This window comes from Rhinolophus hipposideros (assembly GCF_964194185.1).
Source record: "Rhinolophus hipposideros genome assembly, chromosome: 6".
In the NCBI taxonomy this organism is placed as follows: domain Eukaryota; kingdom Metazoa; phylum Chordata; class Mammalia; order Chiroptera; family Rhinolophidae; genus Rhinolophus; species Rhinolophus hipposideros.
Window position 1 is genome coordinate 68,240,139 of NC_138052.1, and position 27,136 is coordinate 68,267,274.

General features: G+C 37.6%; 2 protein-coding genes across 7 annotated transcripts in view; one reads left to right on the forward strand and one right to left on the reverse strand.

Annotated features, from left to right (window-relative positions):
• The window catches only part of RFTN2 (raftlin family member 2), a 62,221-nt gene extending 45,628 nt beyond the window's left edge, over positions 1-16,593 (reverse strand). For 2 of the 6 annotated variants that reach the window (XM_081052404.1, XM_081052409.1), the window contains exons 1-2: positions 9,804-10,170; positions 9,498-9,644 (exon numbers count right to left, since the gene is read on the reverse strand). In XM_081052404.1, the coding sequence (XP_080908530.1) occupies positions 9,498-9,644; positions 9,804-9,816 (160 nt within the window). In that variant the 5' untranslated portion in view covers positions 9,817-10,170. Of the gene's footprint in view, positions 1-510; positions 649-9,497; positions 9,703-9,729; positions 10,171-15,917 lie in introns of those variants that run through there. The other 4 variants (XM_081052407.1, XM_081052406.1, XM_081052405.1 and 1 more) reach the window with 4 other exon arrangements.
• Positions 16,594-17,143: 550 nt separating this feature from the next.
• MARS2 (methionyl-tRNA synthetase 2, mitochondrial) lies at positions 17,144-23,239 on the forward strand. Its single transcript, XM_081052212.1, has one exon. It carries the CDS (start codon positions 17,182-17,184, stop codon positions 18,961-18,963), a length of 1,782 nt encoding a protein of 593 aa, XP_080908338.1. The 5' UTR covers positions 17,144-17,181; the 3' UTR covers positions 18,964-23,239.
• The last annotated feature ends 3,897 nt before the right edge of the window (positions 23,240-27,136 follow it).

Consider the following 27,136-nt stretch of genomic DNA (forward strand, 5'->3'; position numbering starts at 1 on the left):
ATTAATAGTTGTTCCTAGAAAGTACCTGGCACGTAGTGAGTGCTGTACAGCCATTGGTTACTTTGTTAGAGAGGCAATGCACTATTCTAAGAATATTAGGCTCTAGAAGCAAAGCCCCTGGGTGCAAACCCTGGTTATGCCATTTGCTAGGCATGTGATCTGAGACAAGTTCCTTACCTCTCTGAGACATGGATAAGTAATTGTATTCACGTCAGGGAGTTGCTTTGACTGTAAAACGTGAGCCCTCCAAATCCAGATTCTTACGTAATATCTTTCCATTAAAAAAATTCATTAAATTTATTGGGTGACATTGGTTAATAAGATTCTATGCTTCAAGTGTACAATTCTACGAGTATAATACATCATCTATATAACTGCATTGGGTGTTCACCACCCAGAGTCAAGTCTCCTTTTGTCACCATATATTTGACCCCCTTTACCCTCTTCCACTTCCTCTCTTTCAATTTTTAAAACGGACAGTTAATTCAAATATTTTAATTCTGTACACACCAAATGAGACCTGTCTGACGGCTGAATATGGCCCATGTCTCGTTGGTTTGTGACTTCTGCTCTGGGTCACTCCAGGGATCCTGCAGACCAGAGCCTTCTCAGGTCTAGGCCCGACCATGTTAGACAGCGTTCAGTATCCTAGGACACAGAGAAAGGATCCAAGTCTTCCTCACCAGTGAGCACAGGAGGAGGATGGTGGAAGGGGGGCCCTGGTTCACTCCATTAACAAATTGTGCTTCTTTCCTACGTGGGGATTTGCCTTAAACACGCCAGCGTCAGTCAAGAAGGGTAAACCCAGGAGCAAGAGGAGAAAAAATAAACTGGGAATTTTATGGAGAACTTTACTCCATGTAATTCCCTTGATTCTTAATGTTTTAAACTGCGCTGAAATGAGATGGGAAGACCGATTCAGCTTAGAGATGTGAGGAAGGGGAGAGCCTTGCACACAGAGTGAGGAAGTTTCATAAGTGCTCACCAGAGTGAGTAATTACGTCTCCGTGATACGCTTAGTGTTTGAGGCCAAGCCTTTGATTTGATGTCCTTACACTGGGGCAGTAATATCAGAGGCTCTATGGCTTTTTAAACACAGGAAATTAAGGGGGAGGTGGTGGTTGTTTTGGCTAGAAGTTGAACAGAACAGGCGGTTAGCAGCAGCTGCAAACCATCTTGCTCTTAGCTCCCCAACCACCATCAGTTGTTTCTTAATTCTTTGGGAGAAGGAACAAATGGTGTTGTTTACAGCATTAATGGGTGTGACGGGTTACTATTAAATTGATGTTACATGATTTGTGAAAGCTTTATTAGACTGTACAAGGCTATTGTGAAGAACCGATGAAATAAAGCATTTTGCAGTTGCTTTGAAAACTGTACACATGTAAAGTGGATTTTTATGATTAAAATTGAAATATGCTGAAGGTTAAGCAACAATTTACATTTATCCTTATAGTTTCTAAAATAAAAAAAACCAATAGACTTTTTAATGCTCCTTTGCTTAAAGTCTTTGGAGACAAAGACCAAATTTAAAAACAGAGGCACTCTAGTATTAAGCTAAGGACTCGTCCAATGCCAAAAGCTTTGCTCTGATGATGTAACTCTATGAAAATAGTCCAAGACGTAGATACGATCTTTCCATCAATTTACTTCTGAAGATTGGTATGTATTTTTGAACTATTTATGAAACATTGTTTCCTCAGATAAAAATACAATGTGCAAACATTGGCAAGTAATTTTACCCTATTTTCTAAAGGGAACAGACTGTCAATCTCTATATGATATCTAGCAATTATAGTAATAATAGGTAACATATATCAAGTGCATGTCTTGTGCCAGACACCATGCGAAGTGCTTGACATGCCTAATCTTTTTTTTCAATTTTCAAAGGTTTATTGCTGACTCTTCAATACAATAACTATCGCTATGCCTGTTTAATCTTAATTAATCCTTACAACACTCCCTAAAATAGATATTATTCTCAGATGAGGAAACTCAGGAAGAGAGAGATTTTGTAAATTGCCCAAATTGCTAGTAAGTGGTAAGTAAGGCTGTGATTGAACGAGACAGAATGGCTCCAGAGCCAGTACACTCTAGTACCTACAGGAAAGTAAAACTTCATTGATTTGGATTATGTTAACCAGAATTTGTGAAAAGTCAGACATAAGCTGGGCTAAAGCCTTTGGACTACAATAAATTGTTAAACAATTACTGTATGGATACTAAAAGGTTTACTCTACTTATCCAAATATTTTAAATTACTTAGAAATATAAACTACTATATAAACAACATCCAAATGTGGAATCTTTTGTTTTCAATGAAAGCTGACATCTGTGTAGTCATTCAGTTAATATATTTAATGGAAGTAATATAGCTGGAGTTTTTAAATACACTAGAACTCTATTGAACTATACTGTTCATTATTATAGGCAGAACATGAAAGACCAAATTACGACCATTTCCAACTCGCGCAGCCTTAGGATTCAGGGCTGCCTACTTTAGGTGCCAATGCCCTCCCCCCGATTCTGTTTCATTTGTAGTTCTTAAACCGACCATAAAATTTTCTCTCATTTCTGAGTCTGTACATTTTGTGTTTCAGCCTTATTTGCTTTAACCCCACTTCCTACTCAGTCTTTTTTTTAAACCTTTCCAAAAATTTGGGGTGGGGATAGAAATGTAATATACAAAAATATTGCACAAAATATTTAAAACTGCCAACACTTGCATAACCACCATCCACTGAAAAATCAGAAAATGGCAGGCACTCCATCAGCCTCCATTTCACCCTTTCCCATCACAACGCCCCTCTCCCTCTCGGTACTGCTTTGACTTTTATGGTCGTCACTTTTCTGCTCTTCTTTCTAGTTTACCACCCAAGAACACAGCCCCAAACCCTGTAGTTCAGTTTTGCCAGCATTTTGAGCTGTATATCAGTGGAATCATAGAGTCTGTACTTCTGTTTTCTTTCACTCATCATGATGCTTGTGAATTTCACCTCGTGTGTCTTGTGTGGTTGGTTCATTTTCATTGCAGTAGAGTAGAGGTTGGCAAAGTACCACCCACGGCTTCTTCAGTTACATATGGTATGTTGGTAATATAGTGGCTGCGCTCAGTAGTTGTGACAGAGACCATGTGGCTCAAAAAGCCTAAAACACCTACTATAATATCTGGCCCTTTATAGGAAGAGTCTGCTGACTTCTGTGGAATAGTGTCTCACTGGGAGAGGAGACCACAGTTTATTTTTCCAGTCTCTTGTTCTTGGATTTCTGAGTTGTTCACACTTTGAGGTCACTACAAACACTTGTATGAACATGGCGGAATGTACCACCTCGTGCACATATGCTCACATTTCTGTTGGGTATTTCTGCAACTCACTAGATAACGCCAAAGCACTTTTTCAACATGATTGTACCAATTTGCTAACACCTGGTATAAGCAGACTTTTTAAATTGTAGTCTCTTTGGATGATTTGTAGTGGCATCTCACTGTGGCTTTCTCAGGAATTTTTCTGATTATTAATGAGGTTGAGCACAGTTTCATATTGTCTATTGACAATTTGAATTTTCTATTTTGTGAATGGCCTGTTCAAGTTCCTTGTCCATTTTTCTAATGGGTTGTTTATCTTCTCCTTACTCATTTATTTATAGTTATACAGGTAACCCTGTATAACACGGTTGTCAGGTTCCTAAAATGCTGTGTTATGAGAATCTGTGTTATACGAAACAAAGAACTAGTACAAAAAAGGGGGTTAGGTTCCAAAAATTAAGAAAACATACTATTATATTTTTATAATCAAGAGAAATATCTTTATTAAAGCAATTTTCACCAAAAATGTAACGTATTAATATATATTAAATAATGTTTTCTTCGTCATCACTACTAAGCACCATTAACCAAGGGCATTTTCTTTTTGACAAGATACTTTCACCCTCTGAACTTAATACTATATGAACAAAATGGATTTAAAATTCTAATGAACTTTGAAATCCTGCAGTCAAATCTGATACGACATCCATGCTTGAATGAAAAATTTCAAATGAGATATCTTTTGCTCTTAAAAGCTCTTATTATGCTCCATGTTGTTTGGGGAGTTCTCTAATTCTCAAACCGTGTTAGAGTGCAACCATGTTCTAGGGTACCGTGTTGTACGAGGGTTTTCCCCAATTCTCAAACCGCATTAGAGCGAAACCATGTTATAGAAGTGCCGTGTTATATGGGGGTTCCCTGTATTTTATGTGGATACAACTCTTTGTCTAAGTCCCACTCATTCTTTAGATCTCAAATGAGGTGGCATTTATTTTAAGGAGTCTTTCTGGATCCCACCAAGTGGGTGGAGGTATTATTTCTGCTTCTGGGACCCTCATTGCTTCTAGCACAGCCTGTATCACAGCATGCAGAGTACGTGTCATAACGTAATGCTTATTTATTGGTGTCCTTCAGTAGGATGCAAGTTCATAGAGGGCAGGGACTAAACTCTACTTATCTTTGTAGCCTACTTCCTCGCTCTGTAAGTGCTCGCTAAGTGTTAGCTGAGAAAATAAACATATGTCCACCCAGATATAAAAAGCATATGTAGGAAAAAACAATGTAAAGTAGATTGCTGATAGAAATGGACACGTATTTTCTCCCAACATCAATATTTATTTAAATGGGTCAACCGTATGCTATTATGAGAGTCTCTCCTCCCCCATTTCAGAATGGGATATTTCTCTCCCTTAATAGTCTGAATTTGTGAGGTTTTATTATTTTTCTAAACCAAAATATATCACCATTTCAAACATAATGGGACTCCCTAGATAGTTTTTTCACTTGGTAGGAATTTGGGCTAGGCACCATGATAGGGATTATGTCGCTCCCTTAGTAAATTGAGTCATTTTTATTATTAATTTCTTTCTAAGCAGTCCTTTACATTTGAAAATCTTTTGACTGCTTGAGGAAATGCCCAAGAACTTATTAGATTCAGACAGAAATAGAAAATTGAGCCGGACCCTTCCACCTTCCTTCCTTCCTTCCTTCCTTCCTCCCTCCCTCCCTCCCTCCCTCCCTCCCTCCCTCCCTCCCTCCCTTCCTTCCTTCCTTCCTTCCCTCTCTTTTCCTCCCTCCCTCCCTTCCTCCTTTCCCTTTATTCATCTCTTGTTGATTTTTAAATGCATTCTCTTCAGTGCTGCATCTTCATTCTTCTTGAAAGTTCTCTAGTATTTAAAATTACTGACCACTTCTTGCTGTTTGAAACCCTCTCTTTCCTTGTGTTCTCTGGTGCTACAAAATCCTGATTGCTCCGTTCTCTGCCATTTTTGTGGAGTTGTCCTCAATATGGCTAACTGCTGATGGCTCAGCTCAAGACACTTGTACTCTGCCCATATTCCCTCTTTTTAAGACTTTATCTATTTCAGTTCATCCTGGAAATCATCATCCCGATGCTTTCATTTATAACTGTTTCTACCAGGATGTTCTTCTGCCACCTCAGATGCAACGTGCCTGTAATGGAATTGCTCTTCCACCACACGCTGACTGTTTTTGGGACGCCCCTCCTACTGCAAAAGGCATCGTTATTTCCACAGTTCCTCAGGCTCAGAACAGGGAAGTCATCCAGGATTCCTCATTCTTTCTGTCCCTTCGTATTTAGCCAGCCACACGCTAAGGAAGTTCCTCCTTCATAATGTCTGTGATATTTAGCCCTAACATCCCATCCTTGTTGCTGCCCCTCAGAGAAGGTACTCCTCGTGATTAGCCTTGAGCACTACAAGCTGTCTTCTAACTTTCCTTCCCCCATCTTACCCCACTGCAATCTCACATCAATCTTCTAACAACACTTCTATCAACTAACTACTCGTTCAAAAGCCTTTACAGCTATTTATTCCCCATAGAATCAAGGCATCACTCCTTTGCAAAGTCAGAGCATTCGGCATGCCATTCGGCACGCCATTTATTTGCAACCTTATTTTCTGCTCCTCTCCTACAAAATGCCCCTTAACTCACCACTCTATTCAATAGCCCTAGAACATGCCTCAACCTCTTAATCTTTTTCTGATTAAGGGTAAGTTAAAATCCTAATTCAAGTTCTAGCTGATCATATTCAAAATTGATTTTTCCTTTTTCGGACACCTCTTGTATTCTTGTGTTGTAATTTTTATTTATTAATTCAACAAAACTTAATGGCTATCAGTCATGTGCTAACCACTGTGCTAGACACAGGCATACAAAGGTGGTCAAGACAGAGTTCCCAACCTTGAGGAGTTCACGAGTTCACGATCTTGTTCAGTTTGACCAGTTAGAACATAAAATACTCGAGGGCAGAAACTATGTTTTATTTCACTTTGTATTTACAGGACTTATTGGCATCTTCTACAGAATATACATATGTATTTAGTACTGTTAACAGTGATGATAAAAGACAATGAGAGGTACTTGTTCTAATAATAAGGAAGCAAGTTAGAGTCCAGCACCATTTTACTCAATTATTTGACGTAATTCTACCAGAAATTCAAATAAAGAAACTACCATCCATCCTTCTATTGGGTTTTTAGTATTGTAGAAACTCTTTTTAATTATAAAACTACACATGCTGTAAAAATCCTTAAGGCAATTATTATTTAGATTGTTTTCAGGGATTGTACAAGGAGGTACACTAGCCCTTTTGGGTCATTTGCAGAGTTAATTTAACTTTTCATTAAGAAATTCTATAACACATTGATGTATATACACTCACACACAATCTGATAAATACACATATATAGATTGTTATACAATCTTCCAGAAAATTTATCACACACAAAAAACTGTACTGAAATCTCACTAGTGTGGTTGGTAGACCTGGCATAAAGCCAGGAGGGATAATAGTTAACTTTTATTAAGTGCTTACTAAGTGTGAGGTACTTTTTCAAGCAGATTATCTTGCATTATCTCCTTTGAACCTTAGAGCAACTCTATTATATAAGCACCATTAGAACCCCATTTTACAGATGAGGAAACTGAGATACAGCAAAATTTACAAATTTGCCAGTTAGTGAGTGAAAAAGCTTAGATTCAGAACCTAGAAACTTTGACTCCAGAGTGTTATGTGCTTATTTGCATGCTATTATTTCTCACAGAGAGATGTAAATAATGGCTCAAAGTACGCCCCCCTCCCACCGCAGAAAAAAACAAATACCAAGTGTGGGTAAGAGGGAGAGAGAGAGAGAGAGAGAGAGAGAGAGAGAGAGAGAGAATGTAACTGAATGGAAAATAAGTTGTTGTAGGTAATTATAGGCCCCATAACCAGGCACTGGAAATTTCAGAGTCTCCACCTCTCGCCCCCCTGGGATTTTACTGTCACATGTCCTCTGGAAAAACAGAGGAAAACAAGGTAAGAGACAGGCTCATTATGAGCACACACAGCTGCCACCAGGCCATTTTGTTTCCTGAAAAGGTTGCTCATTTCATAGTGGCTTCTGAAAAGCAGGAGGTGCCACTGTTCAGCCCTCCTTACAGGAATCCCAGGACAGGGCTGCCAATGCTAAATGTAAGGCTGGTGTGTTTTAACCCTCCACATAACTCACTTCTATGTACACTGGAATTGCAGGCAAAGGCCAGAGACAACAGAAGAGAGAAAGGCGGTTTGTGGAATTGGGCTGATGCAGTCTTGGCTTCTGAGGGAAAGTCAGAAACAAAAACAAAATAAAACAAGAAATGTGAAAGAACTGGAGAGAAAAGGGGAATCAGGAGACTTAGGCGCCTGGACCAAATAGGAACCAGGTGCAACTTTAAAATGTGTGCCTGCTTTCCGTGTTAACGTTTGCAAACTATGACCATACTTACACTTTATAGTGTAATACTGTTACCTCTTCCAAAGACCTAGAGTGGAGGCAGAAATTATATTCCTTTCGCAGAGGACTTCTGATAATAACAAAACCAAAATGACTTCTAAAAAAAGCTGTAGCTCTTTCTGATTTAAGGATGACTGCATTTATACAGTTTGTTTCAGATTTTTAACATTGTTGGAAGGAAATAAATCAGAAAAAAAATTTCAAGTTACTTTAAGCCCTCTTATCCTATGAGGGATTGTGCAGCAAATTTTAAAGTGCAGCTCAAAATGGCTCTGACTGAAAGTTTTAGAATAGAGAAGGTTTTAAGGTTAAAGAGAATGTATGTTTATGTTCTATGGATTTACAGAAACTAGTCCTAAAAAATAATTGACAAGGACAATCGGTGGAAAAAACATAGCACCACATGACAAATATTTTCTTAAACAATGGTTTTTGAAAAAATACAGAAAAAATTTATGATTGGTTAGTTATTTGATTATCACTATTATCAAAATCTACTTTTAACTTTCATAATTAAAAAGAAAATTAAGAATATTGACACTATTTCCTTTGTTAGGTAGCCTTAGCCTTAGATAAAAATGGAAATATGACTATGTTGAAAGTATATGTTTATTTTTTGTGTATGTCCTTAGAAGGGAGTTTGCTTGCTTGCTAGCTCAATTTTTGACAAAGAAAAATGGGCTGTTCCTGCTTCTCTCACAAAGATGCACTGTTCACAGAGCAAACCAAGAAATAGAGAATTTGTGTTTAAGTTAAAAAAAAATTGAGATAACATCTAACATGATGATTTGCTTAGTATAAACTTTCTATTCACTGATAAAATGTGTGGCTTTTTAGAATTACAAGTATAGCTTTGTAATAAGAAACTTAGAATACTGTTATCTGGAAATACTAACAGCAAGCAAGACACTCCAAATTTCATTTTTAGTACTGCATTATTAAAGATATAGTTCTACTTTTCAAAAACTCAGTTTTTTCCATGCAATTGTACAGGGCTCCTCAGTTTCCGAAAGAAGTGAGGCAAAGTATTTGTGAAGTCGAGCTGCCTGTGTTCCTTCCACAGGGCTGCCATCTGGGCTTGTTTATTTGTGTTTCCAACTTTCTGGAACAGGGAGTTTCTCTGTTAGGGACAGGGCACCAAGCAAAGGAAGTGTCTTACAGAAGACTGTCATTTTTTCTTTTTTACTGTATTTTCAAACTTCAAGTTTAGTTTGCTCAAAAATATCAAATAACTAGCACAAGCACAAGATTTAACATAGTTGGAAACCTCAAAATTGTCTTAGCAAACACTTTTCCACATGATCCAAGTAATATTTCCTACGTGCTACCTTCTTGGGCCTTTCAAATCTTTTCCAAAACACAAAATGTCATTAAAGCTATAGCTACTTGGCCTGGAGATCAAACATTTGTCATGTACTCGGCTATAAATCTGATTTAAAAATGAAAGAAATATTTCCAAGCAGTTCTCCTAATTCTAGAAAGTACCTATGAGCCATGTTACAAAAAATGAAGCAAACAAAAACCAAAATCTTTCAAAATATAACTAAGAAACAAAGCATTATTGTTAGATTGATTATACGATCTGACTATGAAAAACAGTTTAAAAATTCACAAATCAACACTTACAAAAACTTCTAGTTCCTTATCTTTGAAACATTTCATTTAATGAATAAAATAGAAGCAAAACATACCTTGTAAAGTAAAATCCAGCAATACATATTCGTAAGCAAATTCTGTCTTTGTTTCCACTTGAGGTCTCTTCAGGGTAGAAAATATTTTTCCAGGGCTGCTATCATCAGGGTCTTCTAGCTTCCTAAGTCCGCACCCCATGGCAAAATCTGTAAGGAATTAAATTGCAGGATAGGAGAGGGAGAGCAGCAAATTCTGTTGTTTAAGCTGCAAAAAGAAAGTTATAGACTTAACTGCTTTGATTTTTTCAGCTACAACATAGATACTCAAAAAGAAAACATTTGAGTCCAAAGAAAGGAGCTGAAGACCTTTTCTATCCATTTTTCTGTAAAGTCGTTGAACCCATAATGATTAAGCTACAGCTCTGGGAGGCTGGGCTTGATTTTAGGAGAAACATGCAAGCTGCTACAACTTAGCGGAGAATTTCCATGCCACGTCAATTTACAGCCAGCCCCCTACCAGAGTTCTGTCGCTCAGGGCACCAACTGTGCTTTGTCTATTCCAGTTGGCTGGATGATAAAAGAGGTGTCCAAAAACGGAAATAAAAAGGCAAAAGTGCAACTCAGATGGAATTATCTACAAGTAAAGGATATATTCAGAAACTGTGGCATGTGATTCTTTTTCATTTTTCTTTCCCCTCTTTCCTGTGCCCACCCCCTTCTTCCTCCCCATACTACCAAGGAAGCAAAAGGAGAGGGAGGGAGGGATTGGGGTGGGGGGGGGGAGAGAGAGAAAGAGAGAGAGAGAGAGAGAGAGAGAGAGAGAGAGAGAGAGAGAAGGAACGAAAGAAATGGATTTTCAACATGGTTGGAAACAAAAATCATTTCCAGAAAGGAAGTCAGCTCTGTGAGTAAACTTTCTGGAGTCTAAAATAAGAAAAGTAATATAAAATGTAAAAACAAACACTACAGTCTTTAGGTAGCACTTGTGAAGATTTCTTTCCATATGAAGATTCTTTTTGCTGGAAAAACTAGATACTAATTGAAACTGCCAAATAGAAAAAAAACTTATATTAAAATATTTTAATAAAAAGACTTTACAAAGGAGAGACAGATATATGGAGAATTAGTTTTCCCAACATCCTTAAAGTTTAAAACTCTCTACTATTAGAAGGCATGATAGTAACTAATGACACTCTATAGTTCCCACAGTATCCTTAATTTAAAACAAAACAAAACAACAACCTGACAATTTGATTCATTCATTCTTATAAATTGCCATTTTCCTGAAGTCAAAAACAAGTTATAATGGACAAATTATAATGAGTGTTTATTGCATTTTACCATTTACAGGTCAGGTAGTATGGTACACCCCAAAACTGGGAGCCCTGGAATCAGACTGCTTAGGTTCAGTACTGCTTCTAATGCTTACTAGAGACGTGATCTTGGGCAAGTTATTTGACTTCTTTAAGTTTCAATTTCTTCCCCTATAAAATGGAGTTAATAATAGTACTTACTTCATAGGCTTGTTATGAAGGTTGAATGAGATAATCTTATCTCACATCTTAACACTCTGCCTGCCTATTAGCACAACATAAATTTGTTAATGTGCTTACATTATGAAACAGTGTTGGGAGTAGTAATAGAAAGGAAGTGATTCTGCCACCACTCCCATTATTTGCAAAATAAACCCTGATCACATTTCAGATTCTAGAAAACACAAACCTGAAAAGATTTTTCAATCACACTGAAGAGAGTGTACAGGAAAAATCTCAAAGGGGGGATGGATTATTTAGTTTGCAGACCACTACGACCTCTTGTCTCTTCCTTCTGCTTATCTTTAAATATTTCACTTTTCAGAAATGTTTTAACAGAAGAAAATTCCATAGTCCTTCATTTTCAAGGATGAGCATGGTTGGTGGTAAGCAATTTCTGGGTAAATTTGGATAAAAAGACAGCAGACTCTGACCCAGTGTGACTCATTTGACTGCTTATGGTACTTTGTTCCCTGTCATTTTTTTATGTCCTCTTTTGTATGATGGACTGTGAGTTCCTGGATGGCAGAAAATGGAATATTTGAAGTTCACTAGTTTCTGTTGTAGTGCCTGGTAGATTATGTATTAAGTACGCGTATTCACTGTATTTAGTAAATGCCTGCTATATCCCCGGCACTGAACTGGATGCCGGCTGGTACACACGGTGACTACACATGGCTTCTGCCCTAAAGAAACTTATGGTTTGATGAGGAATGCAGACTTATGAACAGAGCATTTCAATATGATTTGGTAGCTGCTGAGATAAAGTATGGATAGGATGATACAGAACCCAAGAAGAGGTTTCTCACTCAGCTTGAAGGATAATGCATGAACTGTCTTGAAGGATAAATGTGCACAAAATAAAAAAGGGCGGGGAGCATGTGCCCGGAAAAGTGAAAAGCAAGCGCAACGTCATGGAATCATGGAACAGTATGGCACAAACGCGAAGGAACGTGAAGCAGTTAAAAATTATTAGAACATAAAATTTGAAAGAGAACTAAACTGTATGGGAGCCAAGAGCTAAATTGTAATGTGTCTTATATGCCATACAAAGGGAATTTAGACTTTGTTTTGTAGGCAACAAAGGAGAATCAAATAATCAAATGGAAAAAAAACCCAAAGGATTAGTTCGAAGTAGGCAAGTAACATCAGTTAGCATTTTCGATAGGTCACTATGGCTGCTTTGAGGAAGATGGTCTTAATGGGAGCAAGAATGGAGGGAGACCCGTCAGTCAGGAGAGCATTGCAGAAATGTGGTTGATAGTTGATGACTGAGTGGCTGAATGAATGAATATAATGCATTATTATGTCCTTAAAGAATTTATTTTATCTTTAGTAAAAGGAACAATTCTTTCAGCTTGCAATTGAGCCATAGCATAAATCATTTTTCTCTTTAAAACTCCAATAAAATTAAATTTTATTTGACCCCTTTTCAAAAACACATTTCCATGTGTTGATATGGCACACATTCCGGCTATTTTAATAATTGTATGGAATTTCATTGTATTGATACAATGCTTAATAACATTTTGTTTTCATTCATGTTTCCCCAGGCTTGTCATATATTATTTATAGTAATTAAGATAAACTTTTGGAATGTTTTCTAATATTGGTTATTTTTTCTATATTGAATTATATTTGTTTGCTGCTAATTGTAGATTTTAGGGACAGCTTTCAGTTCTGTATTTTAAATGGGGTTTCTCCCTTATGTGGTTGGGTATGATGAAAATGTATTATCAATTCTTGCCTATGTTCTAGTGTGGGCTCACTCAGTCCTTTAATGAGTGAATGAAGCTTATGAAAACATTCTCCATAACTGGTAGCTTATTCTCAGTTACCACTCAAGTTTGAATCACTTTTCAGCAAAGTCTTAAAGCTTCTAAGAGATAATTATCCAATCCATTCCCTACAGAGGAAGGTTCTTGCATAACAGTAACCTTTAAATCCAATCTATTTTTATGTGGCCCGGCTCTAAAGAAGTAAATTTAACAATAGTTCAACAATTTTTATGGAGCATCTACTAGTATATACATACGTAAGGCAGTACGTGAACACAAAGATGAAAAAGCCAGTTTATGCTCTCCAGAATTCACAAGCTAGCACAACACTGAATTTTAACTATTTAATATACTGTTAGTTTCATAATGTAATCAAATTTCCTAGTTAATTAATGACTTATTGAAAGCACTACTTGTTGAAAAAGCATTCTTCCTTTAATGACTAGAATTGTCATACTCATCATACACTTAATAGTTATATAGACTAAGATTTGTATGTATTTTGACTTTTTATTTTATTCTATAGTCTGGCTTCTCAACATTACATATTTAAATTATTTATGGCTGTATAATCTTTCAATATCCATCAGTGTATAATATAATTATTCTTTTACAAATTATTGACTACTATTAGCAGTTTATTCTTCTAGATCAGGCATGGCAGAGGCCTGTGGTTCCAAAGAAATGCCTGCTTTGGTGAAGAGAAGGGACTTTGATCTTGAGGGGAGGCTGAGCAGGCAGGGCTCTGGGTCTCCCCACCACTCTTTCTTCAAAAAGAGTACAGTAGCTTAGATTTTATCAGTTTCATACACCAATAACAATGAAAAAACTATAACTTTCAAAAAAGGACACCATTTACATCATTGATAAACTATGTAGTTTTTTTGGTAATAAATATACCAAAATATAAGCCAGATTTATATGTAGAAAATTGTAAAGCATTACTGATCAGCATTAAAGGAGACTTAAGTGAATGGAGAGATATACATAACCATTTTTAAAAACACTTAATATTGTAAATATTTCTCCCCCAGCCCTTGACAGCTGTCACTGAGCTATGGATTTAATGATATTAACCCCAACAGACTTTTGCATGGAATTTTTCATATTAATTTTAATATTTATGTGGAAGATAAAAGGTGCAAGAATGTCTAAGATATTTCTGAAGAATAAGGAGAGATTAGTTCCATCTATATTAAGACTTATTATAAAGTTATAGTAATTAAAGTTATTTTTAGCAAGGCACAAATTAACCAATGCAAAAGAATAAAGAGCCTAGAAACAGAAACGTACATATGTGGAAATTTAATATATGATGGAGGTGGTAGGGCAGATCAGTGGGGAAACGAAGCTGGAATAACTAGTTATTTGTATGGGGAAGAAATTGGATCCCCACCTTGTATCGTATATAAAAATTTCAATTCTGTAAAAAGAACTTGAACATCAAAAGCAAAAAGTTTATACTTTTATATGAAAATATGGATATTTATTCTGACATCATAGCACTACAAGTATTTTTAAGGCAAAAAGATAGCTGTAAATGATAAATCATAAAATTACAATCATAAGATAAATTTTGATAAATTCTACATTAAAATTAAGAACTTGCATTAATTAAGCCGCTTTAATGTGAGAAGACTAGATACTGTTAGATATTTACAAAATATCAACCTATAAAGGAACAGTACCAAGAATATACAAACTCCTGCACATAAATAAAGAAAAAGACAAGCCAATAGAAAAGTAGACACAAAATATAAATAGGCACTTCACAGGCAAAGAAACATATATGGTTAACAAATACATGAAAATGCAAATCAGGACCACAGTGAGATTAACATTTATATTGTCATAAAATATACATATTAAATATGCCATTTTACCATTTTAAAGTGTACAATTCAGTGGCATTAAGTACATTCACAGTATTGTACCATGATCATCACTATCTACAGGAAAACCCATATCCTTTAAGCATCCTCTCTCAATTCCAACTTTCCCCCATGTCATGGCAACCACTAATCTCCTTCTGTGTCTCTGAATTTGTCTGTTCTGGATATTTCATACGAATGAAATCTACGCTATGTTGTCTTCCGTGCCTGGTTTCTTTCATTTAGCATAATGTTTTAAAGGTTTATCTATATGGTGGTGTGTATCAGTACTTCATTACTTTTGATGGCTGAACAATATTCCACTGTACATGGCTATACCACTTTTACTTACCTATTCATCAGATGATAGACACATTGGGGTTGTTTCAATTTTTTGGCTATTGTGAATAGTGCTTCTATGGATACTAGTGAATAGCATTTTATACTTGTTTGGCAAAAAGTTAAGTAGACAATATCTAAGTATTAGAGAGACCTCTTCAAGGGTATGTTGCTGATGGGGATGTAGAGTTGTTTAACCATGGAGTCCTTTCAAAATTGAACATTCATATCCTCTATGATCCAGCAGTATCACTCCTAGATATATATCCAAGAGAAACTTTAGCATATAAGTACCAGGAGATAAAAATAAGAAAGTTAGTTGCAGTACTATTTCTAAGAGGGAAAACTTGAACCACTCAAATGTGCATCAACAAAGAAAAAGAAAGAAATGGAACAGCAGTGGGGGTTGAAAATATTTTTCTTTATAAGATGTACGAAAAAAATAGCATGTTTGCATGTTGAAGAATAGATTCCATGGGAAAGGGGAAAAAAAATTGCTGGAGAACCTGGTATCTCTGACACTTGCCCTGGATTTGTTTCCTAGTTCTGGGGGCTGTATATGCCCTCCAGTTTTAAATTTTACCTATCCTTCACTTGCCTTTCTTAAACTACTGGATCAAATAGAGCACATCAACTAAATACCCAAAGGATATTTGTAGGATGTATTGTAACTCCTAGAGAATTTGACTGGTCCATTTTCTATATCACCACAGAAATCAAATCCAACTTACCATATGCCTCCATTCATAAGTTACCATAAGGCAGCATTACAGGCAAAAACATGGAGAATCATAGTAACAAATTGTTGAGTGAAAAAGCTAAGTCGAAGACTACCTGTAGTATGATTTCCTTCTAAAAATATTTAAATACAAGCAAAATGAAACAATATGTTGCTTGGACATACCACATATTTTATAACATGAATGCAAAAGTACAAAATTCAGGACAATGATTGATTACCTCTGGGAGGAGAACAGAAAGACAAGGAGCCCATCGATCTAAATCATTGGTGATCTTCTCCTTCAGTGGTTCTCAAACTTTGGTGTGATCAGAATCACCTGGAGAGCTCATTAAAACCTAGATTGCTGGGTCCCAGCCCCAGAGTTTCTGATTGAGTAGGGGGGGTGTGTGGCCTAAGAATATGAATTTGTAATGAGGTCCCAGGTTGATGCTAAAGCTGCTATTCTGGGACCACGTTAAGAGAACCACTTCTAGTTCTTAGTTTGAGTTGTGAGTTCACAGGTATTCCTTTCCATTTTATTATGAAATGAATATAGTATTTAAACAAACAACAACAAAAAAAGTTGGCTAGTCATAGACCAAAGATGAGAGCATGTAATGAGGCAGAGTAATATTAATCCAATTCCGGGCTTCTAAGGCATGCCCCTCCAAAAGAGCTAGGGTTCCGTTAATAAAAGCAAACTTGAAAAAAACCTGCTCTAAGAAGAACCTCAAGACCATTTAAAAAGAAAATTGCTAATTACTTTGAGAAATAAATTGGAAGATTGATTCTCGCTCACGCCCACACTGACAACATATTTCATCCCACATCCCCAGATCTAAATGTTTGGCAGACTTGGCACATCACAAATCTACCTCTTTTGTCGATTAAGTAAAGAAGGAGCGTTTTTAAAGATTTCCTTTCCTTTTTCAGTTCTTATCCTTCCTTCAAGTACCCTAGGTAATTATTTGTCTTCCTCCCTCCCTCCCTCCCTCCTTCCAGATTGTGTCCACTAGGTTCTGAGATAAACTTTAGATGATATTGCGGAGCCCTCCGACGACCAGGGCCTAGGAAGAAGGCATACTCTGTGTCCAGCAATGTGCCAGCCGCCGACTGGGGCTTCAGAATCGCCCTAACACAAAATTCTCGTCCACAAGCAGTGGTCAGCCTAGAGAGGAAAACAGCTCTGTCAATATAAAAGTACAACCCAAAGCAGGACACACAGGATGTCATGGAAAGATAAAGAGTTATCCGCTTTCATAACCTCCCCTGAGTCCAGTTCACCTAAACTACGCGCATCTCTAGCGCGCAGCAGCAGTCCACAGCCGCCGGGTCGGAGACCCGCGCAGGGAGCAGGCGCGCGGCGCGGCGGCCGAGGGCGGGCGCTCCGGGCTGCCCTCCATTAGTTTTCCGGCCGGAAGCGGCGCTGCGGCGCGGCTGCGCATGCGCCCCGCACACGTGCTTCCGGGACGCCCACTGCGCCGTTTGGGCCCCGCCGGCACCATGCTGCGAGTTTCTGTCTTGCGGTTGCTAGGACGCGCTCTGGCGGGTAGGGTCTCGCTCCGGGCGCCCTCTACCCCACGCCTCTACAGTTCGGGCCCTCTAGGTGCCCGCGACCAAGCTCACGATGCGCACGCTTACTTCACGACACCCATATTCTATGTGAACGCCGCGCCGCACATTGGACACCTGTACTCGGCGTTACTGGCGGACGCCCTGTGCCGCTACCGTCGCCTCCGAGTGCCCAGCGCCGCCGCCACGCGATTCTCCACAGGTACCGACGAGCACGGCCTGAAGATTCAGCAGGCAGCAGCCGCCGCGGGCCTGGCCCCGACCGAGCTGTGCGACCGAGTTTCGGCCCAGTTCCAGCAGCTTTTCCGGGACGCTGGCATCTCCTCCACCGATTTCATCCGCACCACCGAGGCCCGGCACCGGATGGCTGTGCAGCACTTCTGGGGAGTGCTGGAGGCTCGAGGTCTGCTGTACAAGGGGCTCTATGAAGGTTGGTATTGCGCTTCCGACGAGTGCTTCCTGCCTGAGACCAAGGTCACCCGGCATCCGGGCCCGTCGGGGGATTCATGTCCTGTGTCTCTCGAGAGCGGACACCCGGTCTCCTGGACCAAGGAAGAAAACTACCTTTTCAGGCTTTCCCAATTCCGGGAGCCGCTCCAGCGGTGGCTGCGGGACGACCCCCAGGCGATCACCCCCGAGCCATTCCATCACACAGTCCTTCAGTGGCTGGAGGAGGAGCTGCCGGACCTGTCAGTCTCTCGCAGGAGTAGCCACCTACACTGGGGCATTCCGGTGCCCGGGGACGATTCGCAGACTATCTACGTATGGCTGGATGCCCTGGTCAACTACCTTACTGTCATTGGCTACCCAAATGCTGAGTTCAAGTCTTGGTGGCCAAGCACCTCTCATATCATAGGCAAGGACATTCTCAAATTCCATGCTATCTATTGGCCTGCCCTCCTCTTAGGCGCCGGCATGAACCCACCGCACCGCATCTATGTCCATTCTCACTGGACAGTCTGTGGCCAAAAGATGTCTAAGAGTTTGGGCAACGTGGTGGATCCCAGGACTTGCCTTGACCGCTATACTGTGGATGGCTTTCGCTACTTTCTCCTTCGTCAGGGCGTCCCCAACTGGGACTGTGATTACTATGATGAAAAGGTGGTCAAGTTGTTAGACTCTGAGTTGGCAGATGCTTTGGGAGGTCTCTTGAACCGATGCACTGCCAGTAGAATAAATCCTTCTGGGACCTACCCGGCCTTCTGCTCTACGTGTTTTCCCAGGGAGCCAGGGTTGGTGGGGCCGTCAGCTCGTGCTCAGGCAGACGACTATGCTCTAGTGAGCGCAGTGGCCACTTTGCCCAAGCAGGTAGCAGACCACTATGCTGACTTCCAGATCTATAAGGCTCTGGAGGCAGTGTCCAGCTGTGTACGGCAAACCAATGGCTTTGTCCAAAGGCATGCACCATGGAAGTTGAACTGGGAGAGCCCAGTGGATGCTCCCTGGTTGGGTACTGTGCTTCATGTGGCCTTAGAATGTTTGCGAGTCTTTGGAACTCTGCTCCAGCCTGTCACCCCAAGCCTAGCCGACAAGCTGCTCTCCAGGCTGGGGGTCTCTGCCACAGAGAGGGGCCTTGGAGAGCTCTATTTCTTGCCTCGATTTTATGGACATTCTTGCCCTTTTGAAGGGAGGAGGCTGGGACCTGAAAGTGGGCTCTTGTTTCCACGCCTGGACCAGTCCCGGGCCTGGTTGGTGAAAGCCCATAGGACCTAGAAACCCCGCTCTTACTGGCTTGCAAAAAAACAAATGTGTTACTTTCTTATTTTGCATTTTCAGTTAAGGTATACTAATGTTTTCTAAAGTGTTCCATCAAAAGAGCACGTAAGTGATGTCCCTGTGAAAAGATGTTTGTAACCTTTCTGTTGCCTACTCCCTACTCTAGTTCTCTGTGCCCATTAACCACTGTCCTTTGCACACCAGTGTCCCTAAGATGTCTCTAGGGAAAGATGGGTAAGAGACAATCTTGCTGATACTATACCTTCTCATTGTGCCTCCTTTCAAACAATAGTTATTTGCCCAGACTACCTCTCATGGCTTGTTTTCATTGGCCTGGCCTCTGCTGGACAAATTGGTGTGGGGATTGGAGGCTCCGTACCTCAACTTTTAGTCCTACTTTGTTATATAGGTTGGATCTCCTGTTGAAAAAAGATTCTTTCAGTAAACCTTTACAAATTAGTGTCTTAGACTAGATGATTTTTGCCCACGTTTTTTATTATTGGTTTTTAAAACCATGACTCCCTGTACTGTGTTCAATAGTTGTGCTTTGTAACATTACACTTCAACCACTAGATGGCTCTCGTCTCACATTGAATTACTTAACAGGTCTCAGAATCTTTAGAATTCGTTTTCTGCTTTTCTAATTTCGCAGAATTAAAATTTTTTTTATTGCGTTTCTTAACACAAGGGATAACTGCAACCACTGCTGCTTTACAGAAAGCAATAAAAAAGATCAAACTCCTCAGTTTTTTTCAGACTACTGAAAAAAGACGTTTACTCTAAATATTTAGTAAATAAGTAAATGTATCAAGTTTGTTTGGCCTATCTATGATAAATCGTAAAGCTTTCTTGAGGTACTCGGTGTGTTAAACATTTTAAACTTTAATAACAGATTTAGAAGTATGATTTAAAAAAATTAGTTCAAAAGGGCATTATTTTCTTTGTATTTCTTAGTCTTAATTTTGTTATTTACATAAATAATTTACCTTATGTGATTTCTTTTGGTCAGTCAGGATCTAAATACAATATAGAAATTATGGAATAGTTATTGTAAAGGTTAATACATTTAAGTTTTTTTTTTTTTTTAAGGAGGGTACAGCTCCTGTTTTAAAGGAGGGCCCATGCGGGAATCGAACTGGCAACCTTGGTGTTATCAGCACCATGCTCTAACCAACTGAGCTAACCAGCCACCCCATTAAGTAGTTTTTACTGATGATTTCTTTTCCTATTTTAACTTGTTATTAAAGTTTAAAAGTTTGTTAAGTACCTTATTCAGATCTGTTTTGTTGAATTTCTTGAAGGTGATGGTGAAGGGAGGAAATGATCAATGCTCCAAGAATCTCAAATTGGATTTAGGGATCTCTTCAAGGCTCCATAAGAGAACATCACAGAGAAAATGTTAAGGTATCAATTTATACAATGGCTGCAACACAGTAAGCCAGCGTTGTATCTCATAGATGATTGGACAGCTAAGTCGAAGTTTAAAATGAGAACTTGCCTTGAAATATCCATTCTAAGCATGGTAGCAAGTAGAGAGGCCTCACTGTGAAGTAAACTGTTGCGCTGCTCGTTCCCTCGGATTTATTCTACATGCTACTGTTCAATTTATTTCTGTTTGTTATCAGTGTGATGAGAGATTTTTGTTTGCTTGGAAACACTGCTTGAAGGCATTCTAAAGGTGGAAGGACTGTTTCTACAAATGTTACTTGAAACCATTATTCTTAATAATAGAATCCTGGACTTTCCATATGACATATTCCAGTTACCTGCTGCAATTACTAAGGCAGATTACTAAGACCTAGGATGGAGTATAATATCTTCTAGGGCTGGACAGAGTAGAGTGGTGAAAAAGATGGATAAAGGAAAACAGACCTGGAAAACCAGTGAAATTGGTAACTAACCTCTTCCCTTTTAGCAGTCTTACAGTTCTATCACACAGAGAAAGTGTCTTCTTTCCTATGACCTAGTACTGGTCAATACACTGGATCGTGGCTTTCTGGATGTTAATGGAGTCTCTTTTGTGTGTCTGTCATTTGTGCAGGCATTTAATTGGCTATCAGAATATTTGTGCTACTGGAGGGCATAATAAAATAGGGGAACCAAAAAGGAGAGGGCATAGTTATTACAAAAGACAAGATATTTTGAGTGGAGAGGTATGGTTTGATCTGACTTATTCTGTGGTGATGTGGAAGATGAACCAGTCGGATTTTCTGTAGGAGGTAAAGCAAATGTCCTTTGGTTACTTAATATTTAAGAATGGCAAGTAAAACTTAAAACTGGAGGGCATGCACTTCCAAGAGGGCATCCTAACTACTTCTGGGAGATGATGATGATAAATTTATAGACATCTAAGAATGCCCCTACTCCAGAACTGTTAACACCTTACCTGGCATCTGTGGATCCTTTGACCAGAAAGGAAATTTCTCCCAAGTACTACCCTGAGGCTCTCAAATTTTCATTTTAGTTTATTCTTGGAGGCAGTGTTGCAGGAGGCTATGATAGAGCACTTATCAGGTGTTTACATTATAGTGGTAATAACAAGCTGTCAACTCAGTACAGTTTTCTCTGTGAAGTCATGCAAAAGTTGTGGGCAATGTATACGTTAAGTGTCGCCACTGTATATTGGAGGGCTATTGCACAAGTGAACTCATAGATAAGGAACCTCTGAGCTCAGAAGACCTGTGGCTGTATGGAGGTCAAGAATACAGGAATAAGAAATAGATACAATCTTTGATTTCACTGAAATCCCAGTTATTTTGGAAGTAGGCCATATCATTTTTCTCTTAAGGACTGTGTGACTGTCGGGGCTGTGAAGGGCGTGTTAAATTGACTATTACGTTGATGCAAAAGTACTCAGGGTGGCCTACACTGCAACATGGGCCCTGGGCACAGGTCTTGTTTTTTTGCAGTGTACCTGTGATTGGGACATAGCTCTTTGGGACATAGATCTGGGAAGTTCCAAAACCGAAGTAAAGGCAGTACTTGGATGACTTACAATCCTAAAGTAGCTTGGGCAGCACATGATAGTACGAGGCATTCAACAGATTCCTCCTTGGGCATTATGGTAGGGATGGTTTCCTGGACCTCTGACTGCCCTACCCTCAGTGAGTATGTAGTTACAGTGTTGGCCTGCATTAGTGTAACCTTGAGTTGTGGGAGAGACCATGCCTCTTAACCAAGATTTGGTTCATCAAGCTGCTGTATGATAACTTACATTTGCCTCCTGGAGGCAATTCCCCCATAGTTCTACCAGGTATAGAACCACTGTTTTTGTTGGTGAGGTCTGGGGTGCTGTAAATCTTGGTGGTCCTTGCCCTCTTTTGCCAGAGTGAATAATTTATTTATCAGGGGACCTAAAAGGGTGTGGACATATTGTCAGCCATGTGTCTATTTTTGCAGCAAAGGTTTACTAGTTCCAAGAGCTTGCGGGGAGGTAGGGCACAAGGTAGGGTACCCAAGAGCACAGGTTAGAAGGATCAGTTCTTGAAGAAAGCCTGTGAGCCCCTTGCAAAACTAAGACAGTATGAAGTATATCATTTCAGCACTACACAGCTTGCCCTGCCCCTCGTCTTATAGGAACTTTGGATAGGATTGGTTAACTTTTCTCAATAGTAACAAACCAAATTTGGGGGTTAACATTGCTGGAAGGGCCACAAGAGTAACAACCGAGTTAATTAAGGTTAATTAGTGGGGATTTTAACTTTCTGAGCAGACTGTCTGTCTTATTCTTTTTTGAGCCAGAGAATAAAAGAAGCCCTAAGCTGCTTTCCTCTATCACCAAGAAGTACTTTGAGCTTGAGGGGAAGGGACTAACCCATTTGGTACCAAAATGATACTAACCTCCTTATGCTATACCACTCCTACGGCTGTGCCTTGTGTGTGTGTACCCCTCATTAGTTGACAGTCACTGGTTTGTGCAGTTTAACATGAAGATGAATCTTCAGAAAGTAGTTTATGATCAACTGTTATAGATTGGAATCATCGTTCTATTCTCTTAATGGTCAATAAAAATTTGACCACTTACACATTTTTCCTGATTAAAATATTTTTAAAAGGGTAATATCTTTAAAACACATTCAATAAGATAGTTTCAGTAATTTGGCTTTCTTTTAATGAATCAAGAAGTGTATTGGTTAAAAAGCTATAAATATAAAAAATATAGAGTTAATAAGCATGTTACACATTTAGGTTAATCACTAAAATAATACAAATAGAGTGTATTTCTTTTAAGTCAAATGAAAGTAAATGTTAAAGAAAACTCAATCCGACAGAAGACAGGAAAGAGAAAAAAAGGGCAAAGAAAAAAAATACTGTAAAAGAAAACCCATAATATGGCAGAAATAAATACAAATGTATCAGTAATTATAATAAAAATAAAACGTTATAGGATGAATCTTTTGCCAAAAGACAGCAGTGTTCAAGCTTATATTTAAAAAGTTAGCTATATGTAGTTAAAAGTTAAATGCTTAAACATAACAGAAAATACAACATGAAGAAACACTAGGCATATATTAACCAAAAGAAAGCTGATGTCTCAACAGTAGATAATCTATATTGAAGGGAAAACCATTACTAAAGATAAAGTAAAACTACAAAAGGAATAATATATCAACAAATTATAAGAATTATGAACTTGTATGATTGAATAACATAGCCTAAAAATGTAAAAAGCTAAAGCTAAAATTGAAAAGAAAGGAAATGTTCAAAAAAAATTAAACTGCTTTTCATGAGTTCAGAGAAACGCAATGAGAAAGTAAAAATACAGTAACTTACACTGGACATTCACATTTCAGTCTTTAATGCTCACTACCAAGTGGATCATCACTGCTAAGTGAAAAAAATAAAAATGTTATCTCAGGCAAGGTTTTGTGACTAAAATTTTGTCTTCCATGCATGCATCATGGCAAATAATTTGCTTTTTGAATAGAAATGTCAGCAACTATACTATCTGTTCGTAAATCTTCTATGGATTATTAAAAAGGGAGAATTTTACAGCCATAATTTTGCCACATTTCTAATTGTTAGTTCAGTAATAAGCAAAGTTGAAGGGAGAGAACCAACAGTTCTATGTTCATCATTTGTGTTTGCTCACTTTCCCCATCAACTCTGTGAGGTATTATTCTGTCTCTGTTTAACTGATGAGAAATTGAGGCACAGAGATTAAGTAACTTGGCTAAGGTTATACTGTTTGTAAAACAGGAGAGCCTAGACTCTGACTTGTCTTGGTGCCAGAGCTTTAGCACCCTCCTTCGCACCAGCATCACAATCAATCATGAGTATCTACTGAAGTTGAAGACTCTCTGTTGTGGGGAAGAGGAAGTAGTATAATCAGATCCAAAGACCTGAAGATGAGAACTCGTCTAAATAAGAATCCTTAATTGAAATACATAAATGAGTGTTTCAGAATGAGTAATTAATAGTTTTTGAAACAGATGTGAAACTAGATTGTGAAACATGACTGCCGAAATAGATACTTAGAATGATACTAAAACTTTCCTTTTAGGAGTTTCCTTTATTATCCTAAGCCAGTTTATGCGTGCTGGTATAAATTTAAAATTTTTTTAATAACACTAATAGTCTCTATTTTTCTTTTTCCTTAAGATTATTTTGTTTCTTATTTTCAGAACAGTGCTCTAAATTCTTGACTCCAACAGTTCCCTAAGTGAAAGTATGTTATCGTAAATTCATGAACCTTAAGTATTTTGAAATAACATTTTACTAATTGATACTTAAAATACACATTTATATCTATACATGAAAACATATCAATATTCAGAAGTTTTATTTGAATTAACTATTATAATAACAAGACCAAATAATTTTATTAGGGGTTACAAACACTGAAACTTTTCATTTCATACATAACAGTTTTAATACAAATGAACTTAATTAATAGACATCTATTTACTAACAATTTATGTTCTATGAATTTACTGAACACTTATTACTGTATTTTTATGGCATCTTTCCTAACAAGCCTGCAGAAACCAGATTAAATGCCTTTTGACTCCAGTTCTTACCAAAGCAAATATCACTGTTAGCTAAAATGTCACATATTGGATAATTCCTGGTAAATTATAATCTCATATATGACAGTCAAAACATGTTCTAATTTCCCCAAGTTAGAGACTTTATTGTGGATTGCTTAAAACTACTCTGTTATATTTTATATTTTTTATGAAATGTAGCTATTATGTTGGACATGGGTTACATCTTGAAGAAATGTGATAAAACCTGTTTATGTAGAACTCTTAGTTATCTAAATTGTATTTTTAAAAATGTAACAAAAGGTATGAAAGTCCTTGCAAACTTGGAAGGCCAAGAATACCTACATCATTATTCTGTGCTTTAATTTCTTCAGAACTCTGTTTAAATTCAAGCAACACAGTCCCATAGTTAGCAAGGCATGATGGGTACTTTTTCAGTATGGTAGATTATAACTTGCTGATAGAATCAGACTGATGCCTTACAAATAATATATGGCATTTTTTGATTGCCTTCAAAAATCAATAAAGGAATTTATAAAGATTTTCATAAAGCAAAAACTATTCAATCCTAGTAAATTGAAATTATTGCATTAACTTTAAATTTCTATTAAACTTATTTTATGGAAACTCCCTACATTTTTGAAAGCAAAACTTTTTAGTCCTGAGTTTAGTTTCATTTATAACTCATTACTGGAATGTAATTAAATAAATCAAGTTACAATGTGTAAGAAGTCTATTTTGGTATAGAAGAAAATCATTAAGTACTAAAATAAAATGTATTATTGAAAATATGTATGGTTAATTGCATTAAAGTGGATGGTTGGATTTTCACTCCATTTTAGGATTTGGAAGGAGTAGTTTTTGCTACTATTAATCTTCATTATGATAGTATCTAGTATAAAAATTATTTGTTAATAACCTTCAAAATAGAAAATTTTTTCTTATTAAAATGTTGTCCATATGAAAATCACCATCCAGATGGTAGGTAGTTAATTCATAACAAATTTTAAATGAAACATTTTGGGATATAACTGATGTCATAAAATTAGTTTTCTACTCTCAGGCGTATATATAGCACTTTTTCCTTTTTCTATAATCCATGGAGACCATCTAAAAGTGAAGCTATCAGTTCTGGGGCACAAAAATCAGTATAAATGTGTAACTGTATGTAGCTAAGCATAGAAATTAGGAAATCAACCTGATTTCAGACAAAAACAAAGGAAAAATGGTGAGAACTTATTGCTTAACATCAAGAGTAGTGAGAAGTGAACTAAGTTCAATAAAGTTATCAAAACCCATCATTGATAAGTTTGTAGAGGTAGATGTTTTAAATATTCGGTCTGTGAAGGTAGGTAAGTCTGAGCTCGTTTTAAACAAGTCATTCTCTAAAGATAGATAAATAGCTTGGGCACAGGCAAAAAATGTGGTAAACAGGACTGCTGAGTTTATTTTCATTTTTTCTTTCACATAGACATTAGGATATTAAATGTGTTGTTTTAATTGAAAGCTATTCTCACCAACAGTTGGCTATAGCCTGAATAAAGTAATCCTAAGGATAACTTTACTAGTCAATATCAGGAAAAATGTACGTGTACTAGTACCTTTTATGAATAGTTTGCATAATAGGTCAGAGAGTAATAAGATTTTTAAGAAGTTTCTTTTACGTGTCGCTAAAAATGTTATGTAAGTGGTAACTTTCTTTGCTTTGATACCAAAGTTAAACGTGAAAAACAAAGATCCTAAATATGGTTAGCAAGAAATACATTGAAAGCATTAAAATTATCTCAAATTGTTAATGTATACTTTAAAGTTATTATTATCCTTTACATGTTTTCTTCCAAAACACCAAAGGAAGAAACGATATGCTTTTTAGGCAATACTTTTTAAAATTTCTTTTATATACTATCACTGGTTGTTTCAGAACTATATGAGGCTAGCATGAGGATTTAGACTCCATATCTTTGTTTTTATATCATGACTTGTAGTAAAAAGGACATTGATAATTAAAAGCTAAAACACTGATCTTTTATAGTTATTAAAGCTGTTTTTGCTATAACGGATATGTTACATTATAAAATAAGAGCAAAATATCACATATTAAGGGATGAAAAGTAGTTTTCTTTTTTGGTACATTAATATATTTCCATACCACCTCCGTTTTTCTGTACTTTAGGTCTGGAGAG